At 38.3% G+C, this 25,359-nt stretch overlaps 4 protein-coding genes across 5 annotated transcripts; 1 reads left to right on the forward strand and 3 right to left on the reverse strand.

The window, feature by feature from the left end:
- Positions 1–2,899: 2,899 nt before the first annotated feature.
- LOC125186579 (nucleotide-sugar uncharacterized transporter 1-like) lies at positions 2,900–6,430 on the reverse strand. Of its 2 annotated transcripts, XM_048082963.1 has the most exons (8): positions 6,303–6,425; positions 6,124–6,230; positions 4,975–5,126; positions 4,677–4,885; positions 4,498–4,591; positions 4,080–4,246; positions 3,822–3,992; positions 2,900–3,557 (listed from the first exon to the last, which is right to left on the reverse strand). In XM_048082963.1, coding segments are annotated over exons 1-8 (1,185 nt in total). In that variant the 5' UTR covers positions 6,305–6,425; the 3' UTR covers positions 2,900–3,274. The 2 variants fall into 2 exon arrangements, with proteins under 2 accessions (XP_047938920.1, XP_047938921.1); XM_048082964.1 differs by having other exon boundaries at positions 6,124–6,430.
- Positions 6,431–7,299: 869 nt separating this feature from the next.
- LOC125189585 lies at positions 7,300–8,187 on the reverse strand. Its single transcript, XM_048086848.1, has one exon. It carries the CDS (start codon positions 8,185–8,187, stop codon positions 7,300–7,302), a length of 888 nt encoding a protein of 295 aa, XP_047942805.1.
- Positions 8,188–8,957: 770 nt separating this feature from the next.
- LOC125189586 lies at positions 8,958–9,812 on the forward strand. Its single transcript, XM_048086849.1, has 2 exons — positions 8,958–9,180; positions 9,268–9,812. Exons 1-2 carry the CDS (start codon positions 8,958–8,960, stop codon positions 9,810–9,812), a joined length of 768 nt encoding a protein of 255 aa, XP_047942806.1.
- Positions 9,813–23,498: 13,686 nt separating this feature from the next.
- On the reverse strand, positions 23,499–25,075 carry LOC125189587 (putative serine/threonine-protein kinase). The gene is made up of 6 exons (XM_048086850.1): positions 24,931–25,075; positions 24,732–24,862; positions 24,432–24,645; positions 24,128–24,359; positions 23,906–24,056; positions 23,499–23,822 (listed from the first exon to the last, which is right to left on the reverse strand). Exons 1-6 carry the CDS (start codon positions 25,073–25,075, stop codon positions 23,499–23,501), a joined length of 1,197 nt encoding a protein of 398 aa, XP_047942807.1.
- Between the last annotated feature and the right edge of the window lie 284 nt (positions 25,076–25,359).

Genomic DNA, 25,359 nt, shown 5'->3' on the forward strand with positions numbered 1-25,359 from the left:
ACTTATTTTACACTTTGTTGTAAATAAGTTTGGGGGGATGAAGTGGTGGACCGTGAGTTTAGGGTTTTCTTTTTGTTGTTAGTTTGTTTTTGCTTTAATTTTCCAAAAACCCGTAGGAGATTTTTGTGTTCTAAAAATGTTTTCTTGAATCCATGTCATGAACATAACATGAAGAACTTAGAAACACGCATGCTTAGGGACACATTAGACCGAGTTGCCAATGATATTATATTCCATCTATGTTTAAGTGTGGCTTAACGTTTTGATATGATGGTTGGGTGAAAAGGTGCATAATTAGTGAATTGCTTGTTCGCCTTGAATCGTGCTTTTACCTTGTGAGATTTGAGCCTTAAATTCTTTCTTGTGTGATTTATCTGTATGCATGTATATGTTTCTAGAACTTGCTCCTAGTCTGCCTAAGTTTACATAGTGTTTAAGTTGATTTAGGAGGATGTTAGGCCGTCTTTTCTTAGCTACTTTTATATCCAAAATTTTCGACCCTCTCAAATTTTTCCTTTGGAGCCAATTTTGAGCCTTTAAGCCTTTTCTTTGGAAGCCAAAATAAATGGGGGGACAATTCCTTGGGTTAGTATAGTTTTTGTTATCTTCTTTTGTAAAGGAATTGGAGAGATAAGGAGGAAAGTATAAAAAGTAGTGTGCTTAATATTAAGAAAGTACAAGTTGTGAAATTGAGAAAAATTCCAAATATGTGCTTGATCTTAGAAAAAAAAAAGAAAGGATGTGTAAAAAAAAAAAAAAAAAAAAAAAAAAAAAAATGTGTGAAAGGTTGTGAAAAGAAAATAAAATCAAAGGATTGAAAGTAAATTGAAGGCCATTATTTGGTCCGTTTTTGTTATCAAAATCACTCTACATGTCCATTATTTGCATATTCTATACATTTTGGTATTTTGACGTGTTTTGTGAGAAATGTGCATATTTGAGCCGAAAAGGGGAGTAAAAACGCATAGTGCTGGAAATCTGGAGTCAGACGGCGACCGGCGACCGCCGCGAAGTTGTACGGCGACCGCCGGCGCCCGGCGGTCAGAGCTATGTGGCGGCCCGCCTCGGAAATTTACGCTAGGAGAAGAGTCTCGCCCGGCGACCGCCGGAGGACATGTGGCGGTCCGCCACCGAAGGGTCGAGTCTCACGGACTCCAACGCGGCGACCGCCGGCCAGGTGCGCAGCGGCCCGCCGGAGAAAGCGGCGAATCCGACCAGCCCTAGATTTGCTCCAAGATTTACCAAACTTTGAAGATCTTTTCCTTCTATGATGAGGAATAATCTTCCCCTATAAATAGGACCTCAAGCTTCATCAAAAAGAGTTTTCACACAACAAGAACACATTCATAGAGAAAGAGAGTGACTACTTGCAACATTCATAGAGATCAAAAGCTAGAGTACTTCAATTGTGCAAGGAGTTGGAGAAGGATTTCAAGAACATCAAGAACGACAAGGATTCAACCTACGGGTTTTATTTGCTTTAGTTTTATGTTCAAATTGTTTTCCCTTCAATCTATGTTTTTAGTTTATTCAGTCATGTGTAACTAAACTCATAGGATTCTAGGGATGTGTTAGTAGCAACTTTGGTTATACAATTCCGTTTTCTATTTAATATCCGTTTTGTTTTTACTTTGTTTCTTCCCTAAGTTAATCATGATGCTTCATAATTGAGTGACACAATTATGTATGATTCAATACAACTTGCTTCATAACTGTGACAGAGTTCTAGCGAGTTAGATCCACTTAGTAGACACTACAGTTAGCTTCCTTTAAAACGGCACTGTTAATTGAGAGTGAGGACTTTTCAAGGGTCTTAGGAGCTTTTTGGAGTTACGTGTTAGGATTGACAACCCTAATGTTAGTAATCAACGTTTGTATCGCATGAGCATAAGCTAGGTGACTCGTCCTTTCAAAGTATTAACTGTGCTAGGGTATTGTAGTTTGGAATTTGTATAACCATAAAAGTGAAAGCACATCCCTGGAATTCCCCTTATCTCTATACTTTTCTCTCCGTGATTTGCTTGCATTTAGTTGTTTACTGTTTTTAATATTTACTGTTTTCAAAAGTTTCCAAAAATTCTTGTTTCTCCAGATAGTAATTGAGTTCTAGTAGAAGATAGACACTTTGTGTACATCTTCCCCGTGTTCGATACCCGGTACTAACCTTTTGCTATACTATACCTACTCTGTATACTTTCTAACCGTCAGATGACAAAATCGTGGGGCTAGGATTAAGAATGAAAAAGGACAAAAGATATGAAAAGGATTTGAATACATCCCTATATATATATATATATATATATATATAAAGGATATGGGGTATTATATATATATTTGTTTTATAATAAAATGTGAGTGCGAATGAGTTAGTGGAATGTATGGACCACTACCAAAAATGGTAAAAGTGAAAGGTGACAAATTTTTTAGGGATGGACGGAAAAGGAAATAGGTGACAAATTTTCAGGAACAGATGAGGTACCATATTTTCCTTCTTTTCATGAAAAATCATTTTCCAATGGGGAATACATTTGAGAATGTATTACACTTTATGTTTTTTAATGTATTTTGCACTATTATTTTATTTCAAAAAAAATAATTTATCTTTCTATATACCTTTTTCCTTTGGAATGTGTTAACTTTTAGAAGAGTACATTTCACTTTTTGAGAATGTAAATTGATAATATACCTCTTTTATTTACCTTTCCTTGTTGTGGATACTCTTATAATTATTTTTGCGAAACGGGCGAAAAAAAGAAACCACCCAATTACCTTGGGATAGAGGCAATATAATTTTTTCAAAATGAGTTAAAAAAAAGTAGCGTCTCGTGTATGGTGGACGAAGGGAGTATATGTATAGGCATTATACAATCCATTATACCTAGTTTAAATATATTTCATGTAAATCAAAATCGCACATAAATTAAAGAAAAAATGAAAATAGTATCATTCAGACTGAGAACAAGGGAGTTTAATGATATGACAGGAACATCTAGATCTATTTCTGTTTATCTATTACATAAACAATAAATAAATATTAAAGAAGGACAAGAACAAGGAGGGAGGAGCCATTACGTAGTTAAGGTAATAGAGGACCTCAAAACTGCAAGCAATATACAGAGATCAGCTGATGCAATCTTACAAATACAAGAGACTGCCAATCATCAGATTCATGAACGGTGTAGCTCCAAGAAATGACAAGGCCACGAGAGTAAGAACGCGACATAAAATTGGAAGTCGAAAGGAAGAGTTATAATGAGGCAAATCCACGGACGAGTTATGGTCTCTGCTCTACCAGCTGCAGATTAAGGGAGTTCTCCACCAATTCATGATGGATGTCATTACTCTCTTTGCTTAGCTTAGATTTTGACAATGGCAATGTGGATTGCTGTCGCGACTTCAAGTTGAGATACGTGTACAAGGACATTCCAATGAGAGCAGTTGCAGCTCCACAGATGCTCGTCGATCCAGGATTAGAACCAAAGAGAACAAAGCCGCCCAATAGAATCACACATGTCTTGAACTGCCCAAGAACAGCATGCGTGGTTGCAGAAGTCGCCCTATTACAAAACGAAGACTAGCTTCAGAAACATGGTTGCCCTCGACTGTTAACAACAGCTACTACTGCATCTTTGGCAATTTTATCACATTCTATCACTAGAGAAGTTAAGTGGAGATTTGATGGATTTCATTGGAAATATATTTTTGAGTGGAAACACAACGATTTTGCTATCAGCACAAGCTATACAATGAAGTGTGGCGCTGAACAATGAAGCTGCAAAAGAAATAAAGAAGCAAGAGTGGAGATAAAGTAAGATACTTACCCAAGAGCTAGAGCACCGGACCACTGAAGCAAGAAACCAAGAATAGCAGAACCACCAATGGTGGCACAGTTATAGCGGTTCCAATTGAACGACAGCACACCTGGAGGGTCAAGTGACGGCATTAACATCACCAGGAAGAACAATGTAATGGGCGTTGTCTTCCACATTAGCCTGTCAGAAGGGCAGGCGCGAAAGAAAATATCAATCACTAATCTTTGTGGTAATGAATAGTTAGTTGATATTGAATGCATCACTTACGCCAGGGCATTCCAGTTATCTTGTTGTTGAAGATTAGACCATAATATTTTATTTACTGCACTTGGTACAATCCACGCTAAGGCTATGCAAGCACCGAAAAAATGAAACTGAAGATCGGTTACCGTAGCTACAGCAACACCAACTGATACTATAGTAAGTGCAAGCACCTAGAAACAGAACAAAACAAAACAAAATGAATCTATTTCAATTGTATGGTATGGTACAATCATAAGTACAGTCATTTTGTTAATATTAAGATGAGAATAATTTATATGTACCCAAAAATAGGACGAAATAGATAAATGTAGAACAAAGTTTGCTTTTAGAAGACATTAACACAACTTAATTAGTGAGGGGAAGCTGGATAACATCTGCTCAATAAAATTATGAGACAATATATTGGCTGATAGAGAGTCACCTTTTTCCTAGAAATTCTTTTCCTGAACAAGATAAACTCAGCCAGAACAATAGCCGGCGTCACTGCAATCTTAGCCATCTGATAAAATCCAACACTGGAAAAATACGTCAGCAGAACTTTACAACCAAATATAACGATGGTGTGGACAAGAAAAAGTAACTGGGAGAGTGTTATCTCACCTGTTATATTTCAAGCTAACATTTGCAAGACCAGTGGATAGCGACATAACTATACCAAGAGACATCAGAGTAGAATATTTTGCTGACTTTGAAGGAGGGGAGAGTGAAAGAATCGAAAGAGCTTTTAGAATTGCCATTATCAACCAACTACAGACATAGTGAATAAAAGTCAAGAATATAGGATAATTAAACCCAGTGTTGACGAGTACCTGAAATAATAAACAAATTGAAGCTTAAATCATTAAAGACCTGATACTGATACTGCTAGAGGAGTAGCAAGAGAGGCTAGTGTTTTTACCAGTTTGTTCATCAAGATAATACTAACAGAAACCAAAAAATTGAATGTCAGGGCAATAGTGGGTGCCCATAGAGATTGCTGTTGCCGCTTGGACCCACTGACTGACCGGAATCTGCTAAACATAGATGCTCGTAATTCCTCCAGTGCTCTACCTAAAACAATACATGACAAACATATTAAAAAAACCTATAATACGTTAATGAGAACCACGTAACTTGGTAAGAAACAAGCAGGGTACAATGAAAAATGAGAATTCAAGTTTGTACGTATCTGCTATACAAAGCCAAAAATGTACGTATCTGCTATACAAAGCCAAAAATGTTTACATTACAATTACTAGAGATCTCAAAATTCTTAAGCCTATCAAGATTCCAATTTCAAGAATTCGGTCATTAGGCTTAGGCCAAGTGGCTGTAGATGCTCTCAACCTCTTCAACAAGAGAACTGCAGAACCTTTTCAATTTCACCAAGGCCAACTCAAACATAACGAGCTAAACGCCCGCCTTACCAGTATCAACTATCACAAAAACAAAAAAAGTATGAAACATTCTTACACCGATGGGTTTTCCTAATTTCTTCAACTTCTAAGTTTTTGTGCTTCAGCAGGAGAATTTTGTCTTTAATAGTAAAGATATATAGAAGCTGAACCAAAATAAATAATGCGACTTTCTTCATATTAGAGTTAGAATTTCTTTTGTATATTTCAACAAACCACTGCAAGCTCAAATCAAAGTTCTGATCAAAGCCCTTGAATAATAGTAACATTTTCAGATGTAGAATATGGAATTAGTTCCCCCGAGAAAAAGCAGAGCTAAAGTGAATATGATTTCTCGAAAACTAACTAATTTCTGTATTTCTCAATCCAGTTTTCAGATCAAAATCTGCGGGGATGATATGATTTCAGCTCCTTGCTCATCAACACCAATCAAATTGCTATTAATTTGAAATTCCAAAGCTCTTTATAAATAAATTAGAATATAAGAAGCATTTTTGCTGTGAAGTTCAGACATTCCGTCAATTGAAATATTAAAAATCCAATCTTGGCAACTAATTAGCAGATAATCAATCAAACTCGCATTACTTCCAAATACTATAATAGCATTCGCAATTACACTCCATAGAGGAAGAGTAAATTCACAGCACACACACCTTTTTCACCGGCGTCACTATCCTTGCGCTTGAGAATCTTCCTGACATCTTTCCTGAGCAAAAATCCCAACATCTTTCCACTGCGGCCGCTAATTGTTGTGCATTTCCTAGAAAAGGGGGTGATTGTGTATATGGGTAACACTCACTCACTCTACTAGACTGAATTAAATATACATTACATTTCACAGATGAAAATCAACAATGAGATCGAATCTTCGTATCTGTAGATTTGGAGACTCAGAGAATTTTGCGGCGAGATTGAGAGACCGTTTGGAATTGGAAGTATCTTCTTTTAATTTTATGAGCCTGTATTCAAGGGAGATGGGCCGCTTTTCATTATTACAGAATATAGTAATGACAAAATTATCGATTTCTTTATTTTGGAGATGATAGAAATTCAATCTTTTATTGAGACTATAGACTATAGTAGATCTGAAATATCTTTAATAAAATACACCAGCTAAGATTGTTTGAAATAATACGCGGTTCGAATTGCTATGTATTCCTATAAGCATCCACAATAGGGTGGACACTTTAGCTGGACACTTTTACGTTTTTTGTCCATAGCCACTTTTTATTTGTCCACGGCCACAAAAAAAAGTTTCCGCAGCAATAGTGAACACTTATTTTAGCCACATTTCACTTTATTTTATTTGTTGTATATTTTAATTCAATTACAATTAAAATTATCGGACTAAAAATAATTAGATAAAAACGGCTAATAAAACAAATTAAAATTGAAAACTAAATTTTCGTCGGATTAAAATAAGGGGAAAATTACAACGTAAATTTGATATACGGAAAATCACACATGTTCTTCACGCTACGCCGCCTCCCCTACGTGCCTAGACCTCTTCAATCAAATCGACCTGGAGTTGGTCATGTGTTGTGCTCCTGCGTATATTAGCGAACGTTGGATCAGATATTCATTACTATGTGGTATACCCATCTGTATCGGCGCGGAGGCAACTCCGTGACTTGCACTTGCACCATCTTCTGGTGCCCAACGTTCTGCGGAAAATCCTTCATCTTCTATTATCATATTGTGCAATATGATACATGCTAACATAATATTCGCGACATCATCTTCGTGCCAAACTCGTGCCGGGCAGCGAATAATGGCCCATCGCGCTTGGAGCACACCAAAAGCTCGTTCAACATCTTTCCTAGCGGCCTCTAGTTTTCGCGCAAAATATTGTCTCCTCGCTCCAGCCGGTTGGCGAAGTGTCTTGACGAATACGGCCAACGAGGGTATATTCCATCTGCCAAATAGTATCCCCAACGATACTGCGTGTCATTTGCTACGAAACTGATCTCTTGACCCTCTCCCCGACACTCATCATTGAAGAGAGGCAACGACTGCAGAACGTTGATGTCGTTGTTCGAACTTAAAACACCGAAATACGCATGCCAGATCCGCAAACGGTAGTCAGCAACGACTTCCAGGATCATCGAAGGATGTTTGCTTTTGAAACAAGTAGTCAACTGGCCTTTCCACGCCACCGGGCAGTTTTTCCACTCCCAATGCATGCAATCAATGCTGCCCATCATCCCCAGGAAACTATGCACCGCACCGTGCATATCTAGCAGTCTCTGGCACTCATCAGAGGTTGGCTTTCGTAGGAACTCCGGACCAAAGACTTCCCGCATGCCCTTACAAAACTGCCGGAGCACCTCTAGACTAGTCGTCTCACCCATCTGTAGGTATTCGTCGAACATATCAACCGGTCCGGCATAGGCAAGCTGTCTTATTGCAGAGGTGCATTTCTGAAAAGTAGACAGTCCGATCCGGCCAGTGCAATCACTACGGAGGTTGAAGCAATCGTACCGGTCCGCCAATGTCGTCGCAATATGGGTGAAGAGCGGTTGCGACATTCTGAAACGCCGACGGAAAATCTCAGCTGGGTAACGGGGGTTAGCGCTAAAGTATTCTGCCATAAACCGCTCAGCCGCTCCGACATGGTCTCGCGGGATTGTCCGACGATAACGAATCTCACGAGGGATCGCCGCCGCCTCATCCTCCTTGTCGGCTTCCTCTGCACCTCTAGAATCAAAGAATCTCATGCTTCAATCCACAAATCATCCATAAATAGCAATGGAAATTCAAAATTTTTTAGAGATAGAAAAATTGGATAGAAAGTGAAATGGGTGTGAAGATGTGTGTGGAGAGAAGATGAAAATGGGAGGAATATTTATAATAAAAACAATTAAAAATTCAAAGCAATAGATAGCCGCGACAGTGCTCCCCGATCGCGGCTACGCCACGGTTGTCTATTGTGGTGGAAGCGGCCAACCCGGAGGCGGACCGGGTCGCCGATTTCCATTTTTTTTTTTTTTTAAATTTCGAATTTTGAATTGTTTTTATTATAAATATTCCTCTCATTTTCATCTTCTCTCCACACACATCTTCACACCCACTTTTTATCCAATTTTTCTATCTCTAAAAATTTGTGGATTTCCATTGCTATTTATGGATGATATGTGGAATGAAGCATGAGATTTTTTGATTCAAGAGGTGCAGAGGGAAGCCAACGAGGAGGATGAGACGGCGGCGGCGGAATTGGAGGCAGAATTGGCGGCGGCAGCGATGCCTCGTGAGATTCGTCATCGTCGGACAATCCCACGAGACCATGTCGGAGCGGCTGAGCGGCTTATGGCAGACTACTTTAGCGCTAACCCCCGTTACCCGGCTGAGATTTTCCGTCGGCATTTCAGAATGTCGCGACCGCTCTTCACCCATATAGCGACGACATTGGCGGACCGGTACGGTTGCTTCAACCTCCGGAGTGATTGCACTGGCCGGATCGGCTGATATGTTCGACGAATACCTACAGATGGGTGAGACGACTAGTCTAGAGGAGCTCCGGCAGTTTTGTAAGGGCATGCGGGAAGTCTTTGGTCCGGAGTTCCTACGAAAGCCAACCTCTGATACGTGCCAGAGACTGCTAGATATGCACGGTGCGGTGCACAGTTTCCCAGGGATGATGGGCAGCATTGATTGCATGCATTGGGAGTGGAAAAACTGCCCGGTGGCGTGGAAAGGCCAGTTCACTACTGGTTTCAAAAGCAAACATCCTTCGATGATCCTGGAAGCCGTTGCTGACTACCGTTTGCGGATCTGGCATGCGTATTTCGGTGTTGCAGGATCGAACAACGACATCAACGTTCTGCAGTCGTCGCCTCTCTTCAATGATGAGTGTCGGGGAGAGGGTCCAGAGATCAGTTTCGTAGCAAACGACACGCAGTATCGTTGGGGATACTATTTGGCAGATGGAATATACCCTCGTTGGCCCGTATTCGTCAAGACACTTCGCCAACCGGCTGGAGCGAGGAGACAATATTTTGCACGAAAACTAGAGGCCGCTAGGAAAGATGTTGAGCGAGCTTTTGGTGTGCTCCAAGCGCGATGGGCCATTATACGCTGCCCGGCACGAGTTTGGCACGAAGATGATGTCGTGAATATTATGTTAGCATGTATCATATTGCACAATATGATAATAGAAGATGAAGGATTTGCTGCAGAACGTTGGGCACCGGAAGATGGTGCAAGTACAAGTCACGGCGTTGCCTCCGCGCCGATACAGATGGGTGTACCACGTAGTAATGAATATCTGATCCAACGTTTCGCTGATATACGCAGGAGCACATCACATGACCAACTCCAGGTCGATTTGATTGAAGAGGGTTGAGGGTTGGAACGAACGTATAACAAGAATTCTTGGAATGCCGTGGGCATTCTTGATTGGTGCTGAACTAACTATAGTGCAAAGTCGTATCTCTTTGGTTAATAAGATACAAAAGGGGAGGCGGCGTAGCGTGAAGAACATGTGTGATTTTCCGTAGATCAAATTTTCATTGTAATTTTCCCCTTATTTTAATCCGACGAAAATTTAGTTTTCAATTTTAATTTGTTTTATTAGCCGTTTTTATCTAATTATTTTTAGTCCGATAATTTTAGTTGTAATTGAATTAAAATATACAACAAATAAAATAAAGTGAAATGTGGCTAAAAAAAGTGTCCACTATTGCTGCGGAAACTTTTTTTTGTGGCCGTGGACAAATAAAAAATGGCTATAGACAAAAAACGTAAAAATGTCCAGCCAAAGTGTCCACCCTAGTGTGGATGCTCTAATATACATATTTGTGAAATTACAGAGATGCATAATAAGATGCAGACAACCTTAACTAAAAAGTCTCGTCACATGTCAATTGTATTTGCATAAAGCACTTATTTTTAGTCCATTATATATCGTCAAATCATTCAAATTATTATCATTAAAGTATTCCAGGCTTCCATTTCATAAAATTTATTATTAATATTATCATAACTTGATAAACATGAAAAGGAAAGATAAGAAAGTTGTCACAAACTAGGGAAAATTGTCTAAATTCTTTATCAAAATAATAAGTGCAAATACATTATAGAGTGAACTGCACCAAAGGGCCTTAACTTTTCGACTTGTTTCATTGGAGACCCTTAACAAAAAAAAATCCCACCACAGGTATCTAACAAAATATATAATCACAAACCTTGTGTTTTTTGCCATTTTTCGGACGAAAATGCCCAAATTGGTTGAAGGGTAATTTAGTCTCTTTACGAACAAAACCTGCAATCCTATTCTGCAGTCCTATTCTGCACACCTACTTACTGCAATGTAAGTAGATGTTAAAAAAGCATAGACTCTATTTTTTCATTCTCCTATTTTCTTTCTTATTCTCCTCTCTAATAATTTCATTCCTTTTATTCCTTGTGAACCCCAAGCATCACCATACCTAACTCGACCTTCTTACTTATTCTGTTTGTTTTTTGTAAGTTGTAAAGTATGCGATTTTCCCTTCCCTTTAGACTGGTAGATTGATTGGCGCCAGCGAGTTAGGGGTTTTATTTGCAATTGTGTTTGGTAGGGTTACAGTGGTATCCACATTCTAGGGGATTTCATTTGAGCGAGCAATAGTGATTTGTTGTTGATCTTTTTTAGAATATCATTCAAATTAATTTGCAATTCTTGGTAGAATTTTATTTTGGCAAGTCAAGTCAGGTTTTGTAGGGTTGTAGTCGGGTTTCTAGAATTTTATTTTGCAATTCTTTGTTGAATTTTATGGTTGTTGGGAGTTGGGCATCTGGAATAATGATTTTATGTTTTCTGCTATATTTCGGCGACATTGCAATGCTGATCTGGAATTTGTAATGTTGAATTGAATTCAGGTCGTGTTGCAATGTCTTCTTCTTCACAATCTTTCGGGTCAAGCTTCAATTGGAATTGGCATCGTCCCGAAATTGTGAATTGTAACCACGATCTTGAGGCTGAGCTAATGACATCTAGGACGGCTGCTAACCCGGGTAGACGTTTCTATCGCTGCCCAATATGGAAGGTTAAAATCATGTATTTTTTTTTTCGTTTTTCCATTATTTTTGTTGGCAGAAAGTTTAATGACAAAGTAGTATGCAGGAAGATGATCGCAAGTTTTTTCGATGGGTTGACGCGGGTCTATCCCCAAGCCAAGACAGTTACTTTCAGAGAGTGAAACTTGAACGAGACCAATTCGAATATGAGCTTAGAGCCAAATCGCTAATTGAAGGTGTTCTGCAAGAGAAATTGCGCATGAAAACCGATGATTTTGAAGCCTTGAAGTTACAACTGGCCATGAAAACTGAAGAGTGTGAAGCATTAACACTACAAATTGCTAAGACAGCAACTACTTCCCGAAAGTTAAAGATCACAGTCTTGTTGTTATGCTTTGTAATATTTCTACTATTATAAGCTATATTGTGTTTTCTAACAAAATGACGAATGAAGTTACAGGAAGTTATTCAACTAATGAAGTATTGTACTACTGACTTAAATCTAAATCACGATTGAAGTTTTTCAAGAATGACTGAAATCACGAATGAAGTTACGAAACTATGACTGAAATCACAAACTATATCCTCAAATGAAAAACCCCCGACAAAATAGAGTAAGTACTCTATCACATGCCATCAAAATATATCATCATTGCCACCAAAATACTAGTGTAATTTTTCTACAAATAACTGCCACAAAAATTAACCAAAATACTAGAGTAATTTGCTACAAATCACTGCCACGAAATATATCATCATCGTTAACATACATATCATATCATCACTGCCACAAAATATTAACCAAAACCAAAAATCACTAGTTTTGTAACATACGAACACTGAAACCATCCCAAACAAACACCAAGTTTTTAGAGCAAGTAAGACAGTCAATCTTGATCACCGCGGCGGCCACATTGCTGAGGATGAGTCCTGGCCCTGGTCCAAGTGCTAGGTCTCGGATCCGAATCATTAGGCTGCAACAATTAATAGTATAATATATATCAGAAGTGCGCGTACGAGTAGAGAATATAGTTGTAGATGCTTATAGTACTTGTTGGCATTGGCAATTGTTTGATGATTCAGGCAAAGTACTCTCATCACGCGCACGCGACCCAACCTCAGAACGAGCATCTGTCCGAGGATCATTGCTGCATGTCCTCCTATTATGACCTACCTGACCGCAACGGCGACATTTCATCATGAAGGTTCGTCGCAGTGACTCACCTCCGTCCGCATGAAGACGAATCTGCGGCTCCTCACGCCTCACTTTCTTCGGCCTACCGCGCCGTCGCTTTGACTTGGGGGGCGCCAGTTCCAAAGAACCGTTAGAACTTTTGGGCCAGTTGTCCACCCCATTGATTGGGTAAAGGACATTCTCGTACAACATGATCATTGTTGACTTCAAATAATAACGGGAGACGTATCGCATCACATCCTCGCCATTCTTGTTGATTGTTGCAATAGCATGAGTGCACGGGATTTCGGTTAGTTGCCACAATCTACAAGAGCATGTAAAAGAGGACATGTTGACAACATATTGGCCAGACGACCCTGTTACTTGGTACGAAGACTCTCCGTTCCATGTAGCCCTCCACGATGAAACCCGCAAGTACCACTTATCCACTTATCCACTGATCTAAATCCTTTCCATCTGACTCGTTCGAATGTCCTCCAACATGCTGACAATTGTTTTCTCTCTAGCCAATGCAACCTTCGAATTGAATGTCTCACAGATGTTGTTTAGGAGCACATCACAACAAGTATGTGGAGAGAAAAATGCATTCACCCACTTTTTTTGGGAGCAACTCCAGAAAGCCAATAATGTGCTTGGGGATACTCGGTCTGCAAAGCATCCATCTTATCCACATAATGTTTGATGGTGGTACTCGCGGCAATCCATCTTTAAATTTTTCCCGACGAACCGCTTCTTGAAATTGTTGTATATGTGCTGAACACAGAATCGATGCTCGCTCTGTGGGAATTCCTCAACAATCACCTTTGCAAGACCCTGCCCAACAAATGGAACACAAACATTAGCACAAAATCACATTTACCATACATAATGTATTAATAAAATCACATAAGAAATTAAATCACAAACGAAGTACATTATGTAATAGTGAAATCACAGTGGTCATACCTTTTGTTGGTCAGACATAAACACATATCGTGGACCATTTGCATGTAATTCAAGGTCCTTAGACAAGTATTCCAGGAACCACTTCCACTGGACATAACTCTCGGCCTCAGTCACGGCCCAAGCAATCGGCCACCAGCCATTGTTGGGATCAATTCCCATTGCTATCATGAGCTGTCCTTTGTACATTCCTCGCAAGAAACAAGCATCAAATAATATAATTGGCCAACATAACTGCTTCCAACCCTTTTTCAATGGCCTTAGACAACAGTAGAACCTGAGGAATCTCGGACCCACGGCGCCAGAATCCCTAGAATTCTCATACTGTATATGTACGCTGGAATCAGGGTACGTCCGCTCCAATTCGGCTTTGTAGTAGAACAAGTTTCGATATTGGGTAGCCACAGAGCCGAAAATGTCGTCCAGTGCGTGCTCTCTGGCCCGATATGCCTTCATCCTACCTATCTTCAGCCCAAAATCTTCTTCAACACATTGTCGTATAGCTGCCAGTGGAATGTGAGGGTTGGCTTTGATCTTCTCCATGTAACGCTCGCCTAGCCACTTTGCCATCATCCACTTCTGATCCAACACTTGGGAGCATGTGCGCGAATGATCGCATTGCATATTCATCGCCACATAATCATGGGAGCTTCCTCAAGTAAACATACCACTCACAGCCTTGCCCTCAACAAATCGCACGAAGTTTGTCGCCGTTATTTCTTTTTACGTGCACCCGCCTTCTGGACATTATTGCGTATTGCCTCAACACGTCATAGAAGAAATCTCTATGCTTAAAAACATGGCCAGGCTTCCACAACTGAAGCTCATTAGGAAGGAGCTTGAACGGGGTATACTTTATGCCTCTCTTCTTCAAACCCTCCAAGGTCCTCCATATCTTGTAGCTCGTCCACAAGTTCTTCCTCGAAAAGGGGGTTATCTGTCATGTTCATCTTTTCCACATATGGCGAATACTTCTTCCGCCTTTTCTCCCCTGACCCCCCGACCCAGCCTGGTCTTCGCGTTCACCGGTCTGGTCTACAGTCTCTGGCTCCTGATTCACATGTTGTTGCTGGAAAATGGATTCGTAGTATGAAGTAAACAGCTGCTCATCTCGGCACATGTGTGCCAACGAGATAAAATGGTCAACCTCCCCATCTTCATCAGCAGTCGGCGGTCCCTTGTTATAGAGATGGCAGCCGTCCAGAACGTAATCAAACGATGGAATGTATACCTCCTCTGGAGGTTTACTTCTGGCCCATCATGAACTTCCGATCCAACCTGCGCTTCGGGTCCAACTTGTACTTCCGGTTCAATCTGCACTTCTGGTCCAACTACTTCCCGTTCAGTAATCACTTCTGGTCCAGCATGTTCCACATCATGTTCAAATACGTACATTAGCAATTCATCCGAAATCTCGTCGATAATGGGAACTTCCGACTGCGGTTGACAATAAGCTTCGTCTGAAAAATCTAGGGTCAGCTTGTACACAGTGTTGTCAAGTGCCATGCATTCTGGTTCGTCAATGGCTTCAACATGTTGTACATCTTGGCTAGGAATTGATTGTCCCATCTGATTTAAACATAAAATCACAAATTAACACCATACATACAACATAAATCACAAATCACAACTGTAGTGCACATGTGTGTGCTAACCTCTGACACGTTTTCAAGTGTGTTCAATTGGTTCAACCTCATGCTGTAATGCTTGGTGGGTGTGATTCGATTGCCCCATCTGACAAAAAGATAAATCACATATGAATACCAAACATAAAAATCACAAACATAGTTCAAAAAGTTGTGTACTAACCTCTGAAACGCTTTGTGGCCCAACATCTTTAACTTTTGCAACATCTTCTTCTACCACAGGTTGTGTATCTGTTACAGATGGGTGAATTGAAGGAGTCAACGATTGCCCAACCTCTGAAACACTTTCAGTAGGAGGACTTGACATGGAATTAACTGTTGACGGTCTTGGGTTTGGGACATCCTGCAATAGACGCAATATAAAACATAAATCTCAAGAAGACACAATATTTTAACTCACAATCACAAACAATACCTCAACCTCCTACACGCATGCATGGACGTCTCCTTGTCCAACAAATCCATCTACTGCATCATTCTCTTCAACCTCCACCACAACAGCTTCGGCTTGTGCTCCTTTTACACTACATGATGCAAATGCATCCATCAAATTCTTACGTGCTGCCTCCTCTTCCCTCTTCCATTCCCGACGTTTGTCTTCTAAACTTTTGGTCAAAAACTCTTCAAACTCAACATCCCTAGGGTACCACTCAAGCATCAATAATGGCGCCGATGGTTTCCTCTGTTCGTCGTGCTGATGTTTCCTCCTTTTCGGCTGTCGCTTCGGCACAATTGGTTCTGGTTCGTCAATCTCTTCAATAACCACCATAGATTTTTTACAAGCTTTGACAAATGTTAGAAACTCCTCCGCTTCTTCCTTTCGCTTCTTGAGTAAGGCGGCCGCCGCAGTCATCTCCACGACATAAATGTGTACTAGCTTTGTGCTAGTAGCCGCGACTTCGAGAAACGAGGCCATATGCGGATCGTCAATAATGGGCAGCAATGGACCTCCTATGTCAACTCCCGTACAGTCATCACTATACCTTGGATGAACGTAATAGAACTCACAAACGGTTTTCCTATCATACCTCAACCGCAACACCATACTGGACAGATCTAACAACTCGAATTGATTAATATTGCAAAAATCAAAGAATTTCAAATGTCCCCCAACATACTTCTTCTGTCCATTTATTTCGAACATTGACCCTCCATGATGAAAAGCAACGGAAAACATCCACGGACGCTCCTCTGTTAGGGTTTTTATTGAGTTAGAAAAAATCCAAAATTAAACTAAGAAATATCACAAATAGAACTACAAAATTTCCAAATTAAAACCCTAAAACAATTTCACAATCAAACAATTGTAGGATGCCTAAATCACAGTCAAAATTGCTTTGTGTTTAACATAAGTGAACGATTTGTGCAATTTCAAATTTGAACTTACTATATTCATCCTCGGGGACAAAGAATTCCAAACGAGGGTCACGGAGGGTCCATGTTTCTGGGTCTACGTCGACTATCCTGGGTGATGGAGGAGGTGATGGTGAAGACGGTGGCGTTGGCGGCTTCTTTTTGCGCCGTGACGAACGGGAGGAGGACGCACCAGCGGAACTTCGATTCCGTTTTGGAGGCATTGATGATTGATAACAATGGCGAGTCGAAAATGGCAGTTGAAAAATGTGGTGAGATGAGAGTTGTGCGAGAAGAAAATGATGAAGTGAAATTAAGAAAATGGTGAAGTGAAATTTATGGAGGGGAATAGGAAAGAGAAATAAAAACCAACTGTTTCAATTGTCAAAATATCAATGTAGGTTTTTTAGGGAGGGGGTGGGGTGGCGTCCGTCTGCATTCTGATGGAACAGAGAGGACAACCGACTTGATGTTTCTGTCACATCCAACCATTCGCGTCAGCCACAGTACATGCAGCAGGTGAGATGCAGGGGCGGCATCGTAAAAGGTCCAGTTTTCCCTTTCAAGCCCTAAGGGTGTTATGGTCCGAAAAACCAAGGTTTGTGATTATATATTTTGTTAGATACATGTGATGAGATTTTTTTAAGTTAGGGGTCTCCGGTGAAACAAGTTGAAAAGTTAGGGCCCTTTGGTGCAGTTCGCTCTATATTATATTCCCTCCATCCCATAAAAATATGCACTTTGAGTTGGGCATAAGTTTTAATGCATAATTGGTAAAATAAGAAATATTAGAGAGAAAAAGTAGAAAGTATTGTTAGTGAAAATTGGTCCCACCTCATTAGAGAGAAGAAAATTTCCAAAATTAGAAAGTCATATTCTTGTGGGATAGACTAAAAAGAAAAGAGTGTATATTAGTATGGGACGGAGGGAGTAACAAATATTTAGATTTATTTTTAAAAACATCTATGAAAAATTAAAAATACTATGCAAAATTAAGTACTCCCTCCATCCCGGCCTAATTGATACAGTAGGTTTTTATTTTGGCACATGAATTTAGATAATGATGTTTAGTTAAGTAAATTATTAAGGGTGTGTTTGAATTGGTAGATAGAGACATTTAATGGCTTAATTATTAAGTGTTTGATTTGTTGTTACATTTTCTGTGTGGCCCGTTCAATGGGCAAGGGCCAGTTAAATTATGGCTGAAAATAATGGTTTTATTATCATGAAAAATTAAGTGATAATAATATGTGCAATACTATTTCAATTTTAGATTACCTAAAACCATCACAAAGGATCCCCTTTCTCAAGTGCAGATAAACCTATGTGTTGTACTAATTTCTTTTACCACGTAAAACTAGCTATCTCTCGATTAGTCTAGTTAAATGGATATCATTCTAATGTTGGCTAGACAAAAGAACAATAAAAGCACAAGAACAAGCAAAACAATCACAATAGCTATCAAAAGTTCAATTCAATGAATCAAAACATGTTCATAATAGTCTTCACTAAAAAATCTACAAAGGATGTTTAACTATTCATAGACAAAGTAAAAATAATAAAAGTACGAACTTGAAAGAAATTGATAAAACCTAAGGTGGTTGAATCTTCAATCTTCAGTCTTCCCTTGTCTGGATGTGCAGAGTTCCGCTCCGATGAAAGATGGATGAATTATTTGTGTAATATGGGATGGACGAATGTGTAGAGAGGAAGAAGGATTTAAGGCTATGAGATGAAGATTATGAACTAGGTTAAGAGGTATTTATAGGCTGGATAAAGGTTTTGTTTTGATAATTTTCGTTGCCCTATAATAAATGGGAGAGATTTGAGCAACAATTTATTTTATTCCTTGAATTTTGCCTAAATTTCCGTCAGCTTTGACTGCACTGCGCAATGTTTATAGAATGGTCATAACATTTTCCAAAACTGCCAGGAAATTCGGCAAGCTGCTGCACCTTGGCCTTTTTGTACCTTTTTTCAGTCTTTTTTCTATCATTACTCAACAAACACTTCAAAATACCAAAACGTATAACATATGCCAATTAAGAACATAATTTGCATTGTTGACATTTAAAACAAACCAATTCTAGATCAAGATTATGTTGCTCGTCAATAAATCATCATAGAATGTGTCACTCAAACATGATGAAGCATTATCCAACACTTAGAATAGAAGCAAAATAATGAACAAAACGAATATTAAATAAATAGGAACTATATAAACCAAAGTCGTTACTAACACATTCTTAGAATTCTATGAGTTTAGTTACACATGATGAAATAATCTAAACACATAGTTTGTAGGGAGAACATAGAAAACATAAGAACTATAACAATAGAACCCAAAGGTTGAATCTTATAGTCTTGATCTTCTCTTGAATCCACTCTTCAAAGTCATTGAAGCAATGATAAACAGTGGAAGGAACTCTTAAGTATTATGCTTTGGAAATATGCAGCAAAAGGTTCCTTTAATGAAGCTTTAGGGGATATTTATAGCCTTCAAGTCGTGTGACATAATATGGTAAATATTCAGCATAGTATGGTAAGTCTTTGAGAGAAAATAAGGCAATTTCTGTGCCCCGCGTTTTCCCAGCGGGCCGTTGCACTTTGTTCAACGGTCGCTGGCAATCATTCAGTAGCTTCTATATCTCGATTAGCGGTCGCTGGCAATCATTCCATAGCTACTGGATCTAAATCAGCGGTCGTTTGGCGTCTTCTTCTTCTTTTGAGCTCTATTTTCCAAAGTGGGTCACTACAAGGGCAACGGTCGATGGCGGCCAGCGGTCGATGGCTAAGATGCAGCGGAACGCTGTCTGGCTCGAAAACTCCAGATTTCTAACTTTTTGCTATCTTTTTAGGCTCTATTTTGCACAAATCTCATAAATACGTCAAAATACCAAAACAGATAAATATATGCAAATAATGGACATGTAATACATTTTTGACACTCAAAACAGACCAAATAAAGACCTTAAAACGATGGAAAATCCAAGCATATCAATATTACATAAATAAGAATATTAGTTCACATGATAACAACGAAAGAATAATTCAAAAGTTCTGAAAATTTTATTTATAAACAATTTTAACACTACAATCACAAGTGCTACCAATATTATTATTACAAACTAAATCTTCAAACTTTTATGACTCCTCATTTATGACACGTAAACATTTAATAATAAAGATAAGTACTTTAAAAATAATCCAACATGAGTAAGCGATCAATTTTTACTTATTTTTACTTTTGTTAATGATAACTGCATACGCGGTTGAAATTTGATTGACAACTTTGGATCAGAGGGTATTAAAGACATTAAGGAATCAAAACTTAATACCTAATATTTCCAAACATGTTAACCTAAACGCATAATTATTAATTGGGTACCATCACAATCGACATCCCCTTCAAAACCTAACTAAAAACACGGCCAAAAATTGGTTCGAATCGGCCGACAATAAGAACATTGAGAAATCTTTGCACTATCTACACCATGCTTGCAAAAAAAATTCAACAGCACTAACACCAGATATCTTCCTTGCAATAATTTATATGTCTTCGTCTCTAAATTCGACAATCGTTAGCTCTCATTTTGAATCAAGAGATAGATATCGGGGGTGTTCATAAGCCCAATAAGCCGGTCAATATTACCGTAAAATCAAATAAATCCTCCACAACCGACTACCAAAGACCCGTCAACACAATATGTCCGTAGCCATCCATAAAAATTCTCTCCCTTACCACATCTTTTAAATATATTTCGGTTACAATTGCGACATGACACGAAGAAAATATAAAAAGGTTTATTGCATTTAAAACTAAAATCTACTCGCCGAAGGTAACAATATTTTCACCGAAAATGTCCTCGTTTAGTAAATTTTGCATGTTGTTATAGCCCAAATGGAATTTCAACAGATAGAACTATGGTGAATGTTAGATGGAATTTCAACAACTTTTTTTGGATATGGAACATATTCATAAATATACTAAAGGATGCAATTGAATTTGTTTTATAAGAAATATACTAATCAATCTCATACTTGTTTTCTATAGAAACATTGAGCGAACGAACAAAATAACTAAAGATATGTATACGGTTTGGAGAGTAAGATTTGGATAACACTGTACATTCATGACAATCAAATAGGGTGTTTTATAAAAGAAAAAAACAAAGGTCAAAGGTATTATGACATCTTGTATAACCTATTAAGAACGTCTCCAACTATTTACACCAAATTCAAACTCATTTTAGTTTAAATGTTATTAAATAGTGATTTAAACTCCAAAAATTTACATTAAACTCAAACTTAAAAGAATATTTTTTTTATCCACTTACTTTTTCTAATCAAAATCCCGTGTCTCCAGATAGTATATGACTCTCATTATATGATATACAGTTTGCATTCTTATTCTCCGTGATTCGACATTTATAGACAGAGAGACCTATAACTAGGTTGTTTGTCAAGTTAGAGATGTTGTGCTATTTAGCACAGCAGCCCCTGCTATTTCTAATACAACTTAAAAATATATAGATATATACTTTTAGGGTTGTGTTAGTGTGCTAACTAATTTAGGGTAATAACTAATAACTTTCAATATTGTGTGTTAAAATTATCAACACAAAGACATAATTATATCAATACAATATGTAAATTTAAAATGTCAACACAAAGACATAAGTTTATCAACATAAGAAGATTGATAAATTTATGTCTTTGTGTTGATGTTTTTAACATACAAAATTGATATTAGTTATTAGTTATTACCGTAACTTAGTTAGTATTTGATCACACACCTATACTTTTATACACATAATGGAAAGTAATGAAGAAGAAGATATATATATAGATGCATAATAGGAGCATATTTCTTTCTATTTGTGAGAAATGTGCTTCTCTTTTTCCCCTTACGTTTTGACATCCAATGGAATATCAAAAACAATAAATGCAGTTTGGTGAGAGTTTTTTGATATGGTAGATGTACGTTGATGCATCATCAGAAATCTCCACTGTCTGCAATAAATGCCTTAAAACCTGAAAATTCTTGTTTCCTTTTGCTCAAAACCCCTACCCCTCACATTCAAACATGCTGTGATCCATATTTGCTATACTCGATCTAGGAATTTCATTTTCAGACTTTTTTACAATGAGGGTTTCCCTCCTTCTACTCCTCCTTCTCATCCATCATCACATTCTCATGGCTGCTCCCGACTTCAACCACCCTCGTTCTAGAGATAAAAGAAGCACCTCACTTAGGCTGCATTTCTCGAGATACTCATCCTCCAAGAATATCGCCTATGACGACGAGAAGCGCCTCATTCCCACCGGAGCAAACCCTCTGCACAACAGGTAGAAAACCCTAGAAATATGTACTCTAACTATCTTAATTGATTGAGTTTTCCTTTTCTTTTTTGCTGAGAAGGTGTTGTTTTGGGATATTCTTATAGTTTTATGTGTGCCATATCATTGTTGTTTGAGGCCATGTAACACTTTCTAGAGGAGGATGTAATTTATGTATCTGTTTGACCAACAAGTCAAGAAATTCTTTTCAATTACTTTTTATTTTAGGTGTGAAAGGATTTATGATTTTTCATTACATAATTCATTCTGTAATTAAGTAAAATGGTCAAGTTCTAATTTCGAAATCAGTTCACAATTACTCCTTCCGTCCCTTATAATTTGTCATCATTTGACTCGGCATGAGTTCTAAAAAATGTAATAGATAGTGGGTTGAAAAAGTTGGTGGCGTGTGGATCCTACTTTTGTATATAAGTTTTATAATAAAATGTGAGTGAGAATGAGTTAGTGGAATTCATGGTCCACTACCAAAAATAGTAGAAGTGAAAGGTGACAAATTTTTAGGAACGGATGAAAATGAAAATAAGTGACAAATTTTCGGGGGACAGAGACATTCATCATTTGTTTTTTGAGATTGTATATGTATGTATTCCTATTTATCTAGTTTTCTTCTCTGGTCCTCTTTCTTTTATTTTTGGCTAATAGGATGCAGATAATTGATGTCTCACTCACACCTATACATGATACATGTACGGACGTTCGTGCGTATGGCACATTTTTTGTAACATAAAGAATTACTTATTTTTTAAAATATTACCTCTTTTAGGATTTAGTTTGTTTCGTTATTAATTATGTGTTGATGGGAATAGTACCCTGGTATAGGAAATGGCATTAAATTGCAATGCAGAAAATAATTAAAAGTAGAGTAAATAAGGCAAATTTTTATTAACTATAAGTTCGGGGTTTCTAGCAAAATCACCTACCCTATCTCATGCAGGCAAACACTTATTTGTCTTACCTTTTTTCCTTTACCAATCACTTTCACTCGCTGTTTGGCTTAAGAAATTTGGTCAGATTTTAATTTCTTTTGTAAAGAAGGAATCATCAAATATGAAAATTAAATAGCTTACCTTGGTAGAAGAGAATTTTGTTATTGAATCTTGAATAAAGTGTTTTGACTTGTTGATCAGACTGTTAGCTGATCAGTATATCAGAATATGTGGCCCATCCCACGTGAACAGATACATAAATAAGTACCCAATCATTTTGTATTTATATTTTAGTCTGTTTATTTATATATATAGCAAGGTAAGCTATTTAATTTGTGTGAAGAAGCCAAGAAAGTTTACTAGTAATTGATATGATAACATATTTCCTACATTCATTTGTAGTTGTATATGTTACATATACTGTTAAAATGATCATTGGTTTCATCTGGTCCAACAGCATAAGAAGAGAATTTGATTCATCAAAGCACCATGAGTTTATTTATCAACACAACAAATTTTGATGTTTTGAATGTACTATATAAACCTATTCATACATGAAGAATAAGCTAAAATATATGGTTTCTGTATGAAAAATTGCTTAGCAATTCTTACTTTAGATGCCGAGGGAAGGAAGGAGAGTCACTCCTTATCGGAGATGGGAAAGGCTCCAATATTGAGTCAAACGAAATCTTCTCGTCGTTCCTCTTCTTCCTATCCAAAAAGGCCGGCTTTGAAGGCATTGTCTCTAGTTCAACCTTGCAAGTTAGAATTGCTACAATTTCAGACATTGGTGGCCTTTGATTGGCTTCCGGTTGAAGGCATAGGAAAGCCACTCTAACAGCATGCAATACATCCTTCTCAACGAAGCCATCTCTTTGTATTCTCGAATCTATGAGATCAGTCAGCATGGACCTCTCGCATAGCTTCCATGCCTAGTCGGATAACAAGCATCAAAATGAATTCACTTGAAAAATATAGACATGTAAAGAAATTTAGGGAAGGATGATAAGTTTACATATTCTGGAAGGTATTGCATCTCTGATGGCAAAGTTAAGTCAGTGTTTCTCCTGCAGCTGATAATCTCAAGCACCAGAACTCCGAAGCTGTATATGTCCGCCTTTTCAGATAGCTCCCCTCTGATGGCGTATTCGGGTGCAGTGTAGCCTCTGTAGGATAAACGGTTAATTATCACTCTCCCAAATTCTTCTTATTTTCATCCAACTTTTAGTTAACTTACAAGGTTCCAGCAAATGCGGTACTGAGATACGCTTGATCCTCTGGGAAAAACCTCGCGAGGCCAAAGTCGCCTATTCTAGGTTGAAATCTATCATCAAGGAGAATGTTGCTAGCTTTAATGTCCCGGTGTATGATTCTGATGTGTGAATCTTCATGGAGATATTGTAGGCCTCGAGCAATCCCGAGAATGATTTGAAATCGCGTGCCCCAGTTCAATAATATGTCTTTTTTCCCTGCATACACAAATCATATGAAATTTTGCTTCATTTGAGCACAAAAGAAATGTCCTAGTTGTAACGTTCTACCATAAACAATAAGGTCTAGACTCCTGTTTTTCATGTACTCATAGACAAGAAGCCGTTGCGCCCCATCAGAACAGCAACCCAGAAGCCGAACTAGATTCTTGTGCTGTATGCTCGTGATCATCCGCACCTCAGAAAGGAATTCTGATTCTCCCTGCTGAGACTTCTCGAACGCCAGCTTTTTCACAGCAACCAGCCTTCCATCGGCCAACTTTCCCTTTAAATGTCGAAAGGGAATACAAAGTTGGAATCATTATGCAACACAAAATGGCAAAACTTGTAGCCATTGTATCATCCCCTTACCAAGTAGACAGGGCCAAATCCACCTCTTCCGAGAACATTCAACTGGTCGAAGTTCTTGGTAGCCTTCTTCAATGTCTCGAAGTTGAAATAGCTAATCGTACGAAGACTTCCACTTACAATATCTCTTGTTACTGCAGCACAATGAAAAGACACAATGAGAGAAAAATGACTTGAGTTTCTCAACTTTCAAAGAACAAACCTGGTCGCTGTTTCGTGCGTTTGATCACTTTTCGAGAGATGAGTATGAAGATCAGTAAAAGGAGCAGTATGATCCCACCAAGGAAAATGAAGAGAGGTAATGAAGGGTGTTTTGCAGGTGATGGAGGAGAGCTTTCTGCATCCATTTTTGCATAATTTTAAACTAAAACTCTATCCAATAGTCAACAACAAACCACAGCAATCTATATATATGCATATGAAGTGCCAGGGGTGCGTTATATTCCTAACTTTGTTAAGGGGGGCGTTATATTCCTAACTTTCTTAAGTTGCTAACTCTACTAACTCATAAACGCAGTGTATTAAAAATGTTAACACAATATATTTAAATGTCAACAAAATTATGTGTTGACATAGTGTTGATATTTTTAATACACTGCGTTGATGAGTTAGCAGAGTTAACAACTTAAGA

This window comes from Salvia hispanica, chromosome 5 (assembly GCF_023119035.1).
Source record: "Salvia hispanica cultivar TCC Black 2014 chromosome 5, UniMelb_Shisp_WGS_1.0, whole genome shotgun sequence".
NCBI classification, from domain to species: Eukaryota; Viridiplantae; Streptophyta; class Magnoliopsida; order Lamiales; family Lamiaceae; genus Salvia; species Salvia hispanica.